This window comes from Sturnira hondurensis, unplaced genomic scaffold, assembly GCF_014824575.4.
Source record: "Sturnira hondurensis isolate 20B ecotype Veracruz unplaced genomic scaffold, ASM1482457v3 Scaffold0024152, whole genome shotgun sequence".
Taxonomy (NCBI): Eukaryota; Metazoa; Chordata; class Mammalia; order Chiroptera; family Phyllostomidae; genus Sturnira; species Sturnira hondurensis.
Genome location: NW_028096783.1, coordinates 8748932 through 8759340, shown reverse-complemented (window position 1 = coordinate 8759340; position 10409 = coordinate 8748932). Strand labels below are relative to the sequence as shown.

The 10409-nt window shown below is 51.5% G+C and overlaps 1 protein-coding gene across 1 annotated transcript; it reads right to left on the bottom strand.

Moving 5' to 3' along the window:
• Nucleotides 1–5821: 5821 nt before the first annotated feature.
• PATE2 (prostate and testis expressed 2) lies at nucleotides 5822–6880 on the bottom strand. The gene is made up of 3 exons (XM_037038236.1): nucleotides 6760–6880; nucleotides 6272–6400; nucleotides 5822–5958 (listed from the first exon to the last, which is right to left on the bottom strand). Exons 1-3 carry the CDS (start codon nucleotides 6878–6880, stop codon nucleotides 5822–5824), a joined length of 387 nt encoding a protein of 128 aa, XP_036894131.1.
• Between the last annotated feature and the right edge of the window lie 3529 nt (nucleotides 6881–10409).

Here is a 10409-nt window from a genome sequence, read left to right as displayed (position 1 = left end):
CATTGCCAAATCCAATGCCGTGAAGTTTTTCCTTGCTTCTTTTTCAGAGTTTTATAGTTTTATGTCTTCCGTTTAAGTCTTTCATCAACATGGGGTTAATTTTTTCTTATTTATAGGCTTTTTAAAAACTCAGTTGTATTGGGGTAACATTGGGTAATAACAGCAGATAACTTCCAGGTGTGCAAAGTTGTCACTGAGCACCTGCGTGCCCCCACCTGCTGGCCACGTTCCTTTAGTTGCCAGGCATCGGCCTTCTTCGCCCCTGTCCCCTGCTCCACCTCTGTCCCCCTGCTCACCACCCCCCACCCCGTTCTCTCTGTATCTTTGCATTTGTTTTTGTTTTCTTAGTTTGTTTGTTACTTTTCGATGACTATCCCACATGGGAGTAAAATGGCAAGGTTTTTATTCTTCATTTCACGAAGCGGGAACGCTGTCAAGCCCCGCCCCCCCCGCCCCCCACGCCGTCACACATGGCAGTATTTTGACTTTGTATGGCCGCGTGGTGCTCCATTGTATGTGCAGAACTCATCTTCCTTACCCAATCTGACAGTAGACGCTTCGTTTGTGTCCACGTCCTCCATATTGTAAATAAGGTTGCATTGTGCCCAGGGACACATTTATCCTTAAGAATAATTGCTTTCATGTGTTTCTGGCAAGTAAAGGGTTACTGGCCTGGAAGAGCAGGCTGGGCCTGAGTCCAGAACAAGGGCGCTTGCTCAGGGTCTGGCCGCCCTATAGTTCCTGCTACTTCTCATTTGCTCTCTATAAATATATTTTCGTAAGATGTGAAGAACGGGGATGAGCTTGCATTGGACCAAGAAAATCAGTGGGTGCTGGGTATTGTAACGAGGGCAACCTGGGGGTCAGAATCTCCTGGAAATCTGAGCTAGGAAGCATAATAGGGCAGGCTCAGGAAGATTGGACCGGGAGGCCAGTGTGGATGTGATAAAATCTGGGGGCTTGGCCACAGTGGGTTGCGAATCTTCACTTCAAGCTTAGCTGTAAATGTGTACCGGTCCGTCTCTCCCTGCCCGTAGCGCTCCCTGCTCCGGGGGCCTCCTTGCCATCTGCATTGTGTCTGTTTCTAATCTGAAGCTTCCTCTTAGCGTTTAATTTTGTCTTGCTTGAGTCACTAACTGTACATCACAGTAATCCTTCCATGAATGATTTCATAATTGGAACCCACGGCCGGTCCCCTTGGTCTACCCACATAAACTAATTAACCAGCCCTGAATGGAAAAGTCTACCCCATTTTCTACCTCGAGAGGCTAGAGTAGTTAAAGTATTTTCAGGATGCTAAAGTATAGTATAATGTTTATCCTAACAATACACAACTTAGGGGGAAATACTAGCCTACATATTATGCCAATGTTTTAAAATTAAAACATTGAATATTCAAGTATTTTATCCTGTTTCTGCAAATACAACGTGGTAGAAACTAACAAGCAAGCACGAGCCTGATGTCTGCAGGAGTACTACCAGACTGGGAATAATATTCTGCAGCTGATCATGAACATAATGGTGTATGTAGATTCTAACCTGTGGAGAGGTTAACATGGTAAAAAAAATTAAACCTAAACGAAGTTAAGTAATAAATTAGGGGTTAATTTTTTTCATTTCATGGCCTAATAGTTTGCTTGAAAAATGGCGGCGGAGCTCTGACATGGATCTCTCCTTGATGTCCTCAGTCGTTGGCTGCCCAGGGGACCAAGAACACCCAGTGTCCTACCAACGGGTGCATTCAGAGCAAAGCAGTAGTTAAATGGTTTTGAGGACTGCGGGAGTGAAGACCTACAGCAAGCCAGGCGACAAAGTGATTGGCCGACATTCGGCCAAGTGCCCATCCTGACAGACCGTATTTCGCCCTGCATAACGTGCAGCCACACTGTGTGCACTTGATGCATGGGATTATGTAGCCATGCTATGTAATTATTACACCCACATCTTTATTTTTCCCTCAAAAATCTGGACAAAAATTGTGCAGTGCGCACAATGAAATACAGTACTTGGCTCTGGCCATGAGAGCAAGATGAAATGATCGGAAACACGGTGACCGGGCACATGTGGACAGGAGTAGGTGCAATTAAAAGAGTGTCTTAAAATAGGGGCAGGGCCGAGCCTCTCATGTCCGGTGCACTGGCTGCAGCCTCCAGGGAAGTCAGCGTTCCCTAATCTCATGTTGGCTTCCTCAAGGCCCTGCTTCCACAGGCCCTCGCCAGCCCCCATCAAAGACCTCCTCCACTGTCCTCCCAAATATTTCTAAAATCTCCTCTGGCTTCTTGTCCGAATTTCTATCTAGTCTGCTTTCTTCTGACCTTCCCTCACGAGCTNACGGTGACCAGGCACATGTGGACAGGAGTAGGTGTAATTAAAAGAGTGTCTTAAAATAGGGGCAGGGCCGAGCCTCTCGTGTCCGGTGCACTGACCAGCCTCCAGGGAAGTTAGCGTTCCCTAATCTCATGTTGGCTTCCTCAAGGCCCTGCTTCCACAGGCCCTCGCCAGCCCCCATCAAGGACCTCCTCCACTGTCCTCCCAAATATTTCTAAAATCTCCTCTGGCTTCTTGTCCGAATTTCTATCTAGTCTGCTTTCTTCTGACCTTCCCTCACGAGCTCTACCAGAAGAAAAGACTTTGTTCCCCTTGCCAGAAATGGTAGGACCCTGACTTCAGCCCAGGGGCAGCGTGGGAGCTTCGGGGCCAGGAAGGATGGCCAGGAGGAGCCAGGTGGCAGAGAGAGCGGGGTCCGACCAGGCAGCAGATGGGGCTTTTGTGGCCCATGGTTTTCCACTTTGCTGTGACCGGAAGGGCTGACCCGGGAGAGACGGGGCTTCCATGGGTGGTGGATCTGCTGGCGTAGCGCAGAGAGGGGTCTGGGTGCTGAGAAAATGGGAGAGGATGTGGCAGTTGGGTGGGGGGAGGGCAAAGGCGACTGAGCGACGTGGTTTAAAAATGCAATTATTTTAGTTTTGGTCAAGTGTGTCTGTTTCGGTCGGGTGATACATACTCCTTTACAATGTACATGGTGTCATCAGGGTCGTTACACCTGTCGTTGTGAGTGCAGCAAAAGGTTTCTCTCAGGATGTCGTGGAACACCTGGAACATCCCCTCTTCACATGCATCACAAGAGAGTCTCGAGTGGCGATACAGATATGTCCCTAAAGCAAGAATGCACAAAGTGCATTCACCTTGCTTCATCTCACTGCTCTCCTGGCAATGACCTCTCCCCGGAACCTGACCGTTCTCTGTGGTCTGGAAGGAACCCAAGGCTGTGCCTGAGTCTCATCTCTGTCTCTGCAGACAGGACTGGGCAAAAGACACCTGCCTCCCACACAGCCCCCACCCCAAGCCCAGGTGTAGAGAGTCTCCCCCTCTCCCAGGGTCCCAGGCTGCACGCACACCTTGACCCCATGAACTGGGCCAGCAGCGGCCATATTTTGTTCTCTCTCTAACCCCCATGCACCTGTGAGGCGATCACTGAAGTAAAAGTGGTCTGTGCGACAGCTCCTGTTTTCCACCATCGTGTTGAACTTCCAGCAATTCTTCATGTGATTGGTGCAATGGGAGCCGTTGTAGAAGCTGCATTGGTTGCAAAATTGAAACCTTGAAGAAAGACAGTGAGGCCTCAGCCTGTCCCCCACCTGGGAACACTGGCACTGATGTGGTACCGACCTGGAAGAAAGGAGGTGACACCCTCCCCAGCATCTGCTGGGGTCCTGACTCCCTTGAGTGGGGAACAGCTACGACCCTCCCTGGGGTCAGGACAGCACCGCCCCCGCCCCCCAAAGGCTCGGGGCAGAAAGAAGACCCTAGAGCAGAGAGAGAGGAGAGTGGAGTGGAGTCGGGGAGGGGAGGGAGGCAACTGTGTGAAGCACACAGGACCGTCCCCTGTCGTTGTGGCGTTATTTATCCAAGAACGGCCAAGCGTACATTTTGTGGGGAGGACTCTGTCTCCTGTGAAGAGAAGAAGGAAAAGTCTCTGTGAGCCATTTTATAGCAGCCCCAGAGTCAAGCTGGGAGGCCCCTGCCTTCCTCCCCACACGTCCTCTCCCCAGCCCTCGCGGCCTCCCTCCCCAGACCTCACCGTCGTCCATGAAGAGCACTATGAACACGCCCAGCAGAAGCCACTGGAGCAGCCGGGGGCCCATGGCTGACAAGGTCCCAGTGGGAGGCTCCAGCTCTATTTATGCCCATCCCCTGCCCTCAGGCCTCCCACTAGAGTCCTAGTGGGAGGGTCCTGATAAAGGTCACCTACCACCAGGGCTTAGTCAAGCTTGTGTGTTGGAATGGGCAGGGAGACCGATGGCAGATTCTTCTAGAATGGCCTTTAAACCCGGTGGCTCAGGCTTCGAGTTGACTGTGTGGTGTTTCCCGGTGGGTGAACAGCAAGGACGTTCCCCGGCCTGAGTAAAACTGGGTCCCTCACTACAATTCTGGGGGCCACAGGCTAGGGAACATCCAGAGAATGCATAGAGGCCCCGGGAAGTTCAAGTTAAATGTCTCTTGTGTCTCCTCTTCATTCCGACAGTCTCCAACCCTGGGAGGTTTGCTGGCGACCCATAAGAGCCTTTCCAGATGTTCCAACCTTGGAAACACACAGCGCTTTCTAGGTTACTGGGGAGGGGAGGAAGGGTTGTTGGGTGGAAAGGTTCAGGGGACCTTCCAGGGATTCTTGGGAGACAATCCATGCTCCACCTGAGTCTAAGTGCAGCAAAACTCCCCAAGTGTTAACATACTGTGACAGGAACTTACCGATTATTTCCTGAAGACCCCAGATCACCTGAGCTCACCTGTGGGCCTCTATTCGTTGGAAAGTCAAAAACCTCCTTCTTCACACTGCAGGTAGTGAGGGGAACCAGGAACCCCACTAAAGGGAGTAGAGGGCCTCACTCTCCGAGGGAGGGAAGAGAAGGCAGGCCCCCCTATGGAGAAGTTTCTGGATGCTGCTCCTAACCTGCCATCCAGATTTCTACACCTCAGCTGCCTCTGCCTTGGCCTTCTTGCCCTCTCTTCCTAGTCGTGCCTTTGCTCTCTCATTCAGTGACCTACATTTCCACATTCACTTTGATGGGGGGTCCACAGATCTGGCTAAGAATAGTCCCTTTCTCTCTACATGGTAGCCAGGTGTGAAGGCTCTGACTACTATGAACAGCATGTTTATCCTAGATTACCTGGCTTCTGTCTTCATTTGCATAGAGGCCATTTAAGATGACAAGCATCTTATTCAGACAACCTACTTACATGAAGGTAAAACAGGAACTTCTTGGGAGGTTTCCAGTGCACCCGATGAAAGAAAGACATAGAAGCCATATACTGTTTCACAAAGTTTATCTGTCTATGTTAACAGGCTGAAGGGGTTCATTCGCCTGCACACATCAAAGCCCCATAAGGCATGCACAGGGGCTATCAGGACTAATCTAAAAAAAATATTTCAACTTGGGGATGAGGATAAAGTATGGTCACAGAATTCTCAGTAGTACTTGTGATTATTTTGGCCCAAGCCTTTGTATTCCCATGTAGAAGATATTTAGGGGGGAAATCACACCCAACCCTGTTCATGGCCTCACCAGTGTAAGGAAACCAAACCCCCTGCCAGGTGTGAGCGACAGAGATTTGCAAAAATGCAGCCTCGTGCTCCACCCCCCTGGGAGACTCAGCCACCCTCCACCTCCACCTCTTCGACTCCCACTCTCTTGACTGCCAGCTGGCTTGCTCGTGCCCCAGCGTTGTTAGGAGAGGAGAGCAAAACACAGGTTTGGGGGAAGATGGGAAGGGGACGCTGAGAGAAAGAATGGATGACCCGAAACCCAGGAGAGCCGTGGAACTAGGATCCCATGGGGACGTTGCAATAGTTACTATGCTTGCAACAGATCAGCTCTTTCCTCGTCTCAAAACCCAAGATGTTGATGTCCTCACAGTTGGTCATACACGACAGTTTTGAATAATAGTATATACTTCGCCCTGAGGAGGGAAAAGAGCAGGAGTCCAGCTGGGGTGACTGTCTCCCCCACTTGTTTTCAGAGCCTCACGAATTTGCTTCTGGGCCCTTCGGAGCCACAGAGCTGAGTGACCAGGCGGATGGACTTTGTCCCCCGACCAGCGAGGCACCTCAGCCTCCCCTTCCCTCGATATTGCCTTCAGGAAAACACTGCCATGCCTTCTGGAAGGGGCCCCCGCCTTGCCCAGCCCACTCACACACTCTGCAGGCACAGGGGCAGCCTCGTCCCCGAGGGAAGGAGGGCACCTGTCTGGGTCCCTCTGCACGCCACGCTACCTTTTCTCAAGAGGATGTAAATGTTCTCCGTGGCGCAGGACTGCTGGTACAGCAGGCTGCAGGACGTCATGTGGTCGTAGCACAGCCCCAGGTGGTATTTCTCACATTTATAGCACAATACCACTGGCTCTGCCAACACAGAAAGAGGCGCTTCACGGGTGTGCTCTGGGGAAGCTGCCACGCCACACACCCTGCTTCTCGAAGTTTGTGTGTGTGTGTGTGTGTGTGTGTGACCGGGCCGAAGGCCATGAGCTCCTCCCAGCAGTTTCCTCTTGCCCACTGGCTCCTAATCTTTCTCCCTTGTTGATCTTGTGAAAGACAACATGTATAGACATCAATCAAAGTCTGTGAATGGCTTCCAAAGATCGGAGTGCCTGTAAAACTTATCTACGGACCCCCAAGTTGCCAGCCCTTTGTCTGGCCAAAATCTAGATGGTTTTTGGTCAGTAGTTGGGAAAGGGGGAATAACGGGATTTTCACTTCCTTACTACGAGAAACGGACTTCTTGGGGCTGGAGAAGACCACACTCCTAGGATTCTGCAGGAAAGATGGAGGCTGGCCCTCCCTGAAGCTGGAGGGGAGGTTTGCCAAGCACTTGAGACTAGGCATGGTCGTACCTGCAAAGTGTTCCTGAAATTCCCCTGTGAAAAGAAGAAAAAATTGTTCTTGGCATAATCCCTCATTTATCTGCCAAAGCCCCGAATCCCCAAAGCCAATTGTGGAAATTTCTCCTCCCCCAGCACCTGCCCATCTCCTAACCAACAGGCAGCCCTCCTCTGTCTCCAAGACTTACCGCTACTTGTCCAGACCAGAGAGACTATGCCCAGCAGAAACAGAGCGGACATCCTAGGACCGGGTCGTGTGCACTTTCCTGAGGAAGGAGCTGGTCAGCCCTCCAGTGATCTGTCCTTGGGCTATTCCTCTAAACTATGAAATCATAACATTTCAGGGACAGGCAGTTCCTCAGTGTTCCCAGAACCAAACCACCCACTGGGATCTCACTACCTCTGGGTGACTCCGTTTAAAGTTCTCTTCAGTGACGAGCCAATGTATACGCATAGTCACTGCTGCGTAGCTAAGCCTTGAGCTCTGCAAGGAAAGTCGACTTTCTTTTTCACATTTTAACCTTTCAGGTAGATCAGGATAGGGTTTGGACACCTGAGTTCCCTTTAGCTCCTTTCACTAACCTAGTCACTGTCGTCAGAATAACCTCTGGTTTTTTCTTCATTTCACCTAGGCTGAGACGTGGGGAAGTAAGCCTGGGGTTGCAGGCGGCATCTGAAGGTGGGGGAAGCCCTGGCGGGCTCCTCCTGTGCTGCAGGGAAGGGAGCTTCAGGGAAAAGGTGAGCGGAGGTGAAATGTGTCTGCTTTTCCGTCAGGTGACTGGTTTTCTAATTAAAATAATTACAAAACACATACCAAATGCCAATATCACAGGAAGGGAAGATGAGCCAACCAGGACACAAACAGGTGGCCTCCCAGGCGTCCGAGCCCCATGTTAGAGACCAGGGCTGTGGGCGAGGGCCGAGAGAACGGGCTGCCACCTGTTCAGCCCAACATTCCTGCCGCCTCGCCTGCACGCCTCTGTGCAAAGGTGGGGGCGTGGGAGGGTGCTGGGCAGGACTTTTGTCTTTTATCCTCACCCGAGGACATTTTTATTTTCATTGTTTTCAGAGAGACAGGAAGAGAGAGAGAGGAGAGGGAGAGGAGGGGGGGGAGAGAGAGAAATATCGCTTGGTTGGTTTTGTTCCTTCCTTTCCTGCTCTTCCCAGCAGCATTCAGAGGTGCGGGGGCCTCTATGTGAACTCCAGGTGACTTCCTTGGCCCCCATCAGAAGGTACCACCCATCAGGTTTTTTAAAGGACCCTTACCTCTCCCTCTAGGCTCTCCCCACACACACACACACGGGACACACACACTGGGAAGCCATCCGTGGCCCCTGGGAACCCAGGAACAAAGCGGCCCGACCCTGACTTGATGCCAAGGTCCATTCCCCCAAGACAAAGGGCAGAATTTAGAACCTCAAGGTAAGAGGTTGCTCATCTGTGCTATCACTAAGATCTCAGTCACCCGCCCCGAGCCAAGACAGACCAGGGTCACAAGGACACAACGTTCTGCTTTCATCTCTGCAGAGCAGGACAAGTGGCATCTCAGCCGAGTGGCAGCCTTCTGGCCATGGGGGTGCATTAACGAGGGTGCTGTGCCCCACAGACTCTGTGTCTGTGGGGTCGTGGAGGGGCATCTCGTGAGAGCAATACGTTCGTTCGTTCATGTCTTCATTCAGCAGTCACGGGTTCAGCCCACCACCGTGTGCTAGGCAGAGTGCTAGGCGAGCCTCACAGAACTTGGGAGCCGTCCTCATGATGTACACCATAGACCCATAGGATGTCAAAGTTCCAAGGGATTATAAAAGTGGTCAAGCACTCACCTCACAGCTACATGGCTTGGCAAGGATGCCATGGGTTGCGTAGTAATCAAGCACAGGTCTGCAGACTTCTGGGAAAATGCGATTTCTACTATACCACACTGCCTCTCTGAGCAGGCTCCTATTCTCTCCTACTTCATGCTAAATGAAGAAAGAAATTGTTCTTACAAGTAACTTGGGTGGATGCGTGTCTATAGGAGAATGGGGATTAGGTAGAAGGACCCCAGTGTTCGGGTGGAGTTACAGAATTCCATGATCTTAACTGAAAATAATCCGGTAGAAAAGAGATTCAGAATCAATGGGCCCTTCAGAAAGCCCCTGCCACGGGGAACTGGACGGAAGAAGAAGAGAAATTGAGCAAATCTGTTGCAGTTTCCCCCAGAATGTCTGCTTCTCGGGCTATGATTCTAGAGTGACTGTCTTTAAACAGACAAGCAGAGAAAACCTGATAACCTTGTACACCCAAGCACCCAAGGCTCAGAGGGTTGCCTTCTTGATACGCCTTTGGGAAGTCCGGGAAAATTTCACGCCGTTTGTAACACCCTCACTGCAAATATGACAGAGTACGGACAAGACTTCACAATCTCTCTCTCCGGGTCGAGAATCAATTGGCTTCAGAACCAATCCCCTCACGCCTGCAGCTTTGGGCTCTCTTCCTGGGCAAGGGTGTCTGTCAATTCTCTGGCATTTGACCCAAGACTTTATTTCATGTGATCTATGTCCGATGTCCCCAAAGGTCAGACTTGCCGTGTTTTATGCAAGGTATTATTCCTACAGCTAAAGAGCACGTGGTTGAATCTGTTCAGTATGGAGGAGTCTTAGGATGCCTAGAGCAGGTCCCACCGGCCCACCGACAGGCCCCGGAGGCTCAGAATGCCAGCGCTGGCCACAGTTTCCCGGAACCTCACCCAGGCTGAACCTTAACCGAGTTCCCTTTTGTGCGGAATGATTACCTACATCGTGGACACAACTGACCAGGTCCACAACGTAAATTTGCTAGAGGTCAGGTTGTGTGATCATTCTAGGGGGGTGTCACAGCCTCACAAAGTGAACAGACCCTGAGCTCGGAGGCTGGATTCCTGGTAAAGTGAAGAAAGGCTGGGAAGCAAGAGCCCTGGGTGCAGGCCCTGCTGGGTCATAGATTATAGGTCTCGTCATCTCTTTCACCTTCCTGTTCCTCACCCACAAGGGAGGGAGCTAGGGGGGCTGGTCCGAGCTGTTCATTGCCCAGCGGTCACGCAGAGACCTGCATCTGGCTGTGCAGCCCGAAGTGCGTGTTTGTTGAATGTGGGGATGGATGCCCCGAGAGGCACGGACTCAGGGTGGGGAGAGCACAGCCTCTCGAGGCAGAAGGTCTTGCTCCGAGCACTGGCACCCTTGGTCACCAGCGGTGTGTTGTGGGTGAGATGGGAAACCTCCCCAAGACCCAGTTTCCTCCTGTGGGAAATTTGAACAAGAATTGTAATATCATGGCTGTAATACTAATAATAACCACTATGACGACCAAGTTTAGCCTAGCGTCGACACCAGCATTTATTTCCCAGTCACCATTACTCTCTGCCGAGGACGGAGAGAAATGAACTTGAGCTCCCAGGGGAAGCCTTGTGTGATTGGCTCGCTCCCTTACGCATGAATAACCCTGCCATGAAGACGGTCTCCCGCCTGCTGCCTCATGACCGGGGCTTGCTGGCCCTGGCTTCCTTCCTCCCTGGC

What these genes read in the sequence shown, in the direction of transcription:
- PATE2 (XM_037038236.1), bottom strand. Translation starts at nt 6,880, where the DNA reads ATGCCTAGTCTCAAGTGCTTGGCAAACCTCCCCTCCAGCTTCAGGGAG. An exon ending in CAAGAAGTCCGTTTCTCGTA is followed by an intron (nt 6,401 to 6,759) that starts GTAAGGAAGTGA and finishes CTGTGTTGGCAG; the next exon opens with AGCCAGTGGTATTGTGCTAT. An exon ending in TTACATCCTCTTGAGAAAAG is followed by an intron (nt 5,959 to 6,271) that starts GTAGCGTGGCGT and finishes TTCCCTCCTCAG; the next exon opens with GGCGAAGTATATACTATTAT.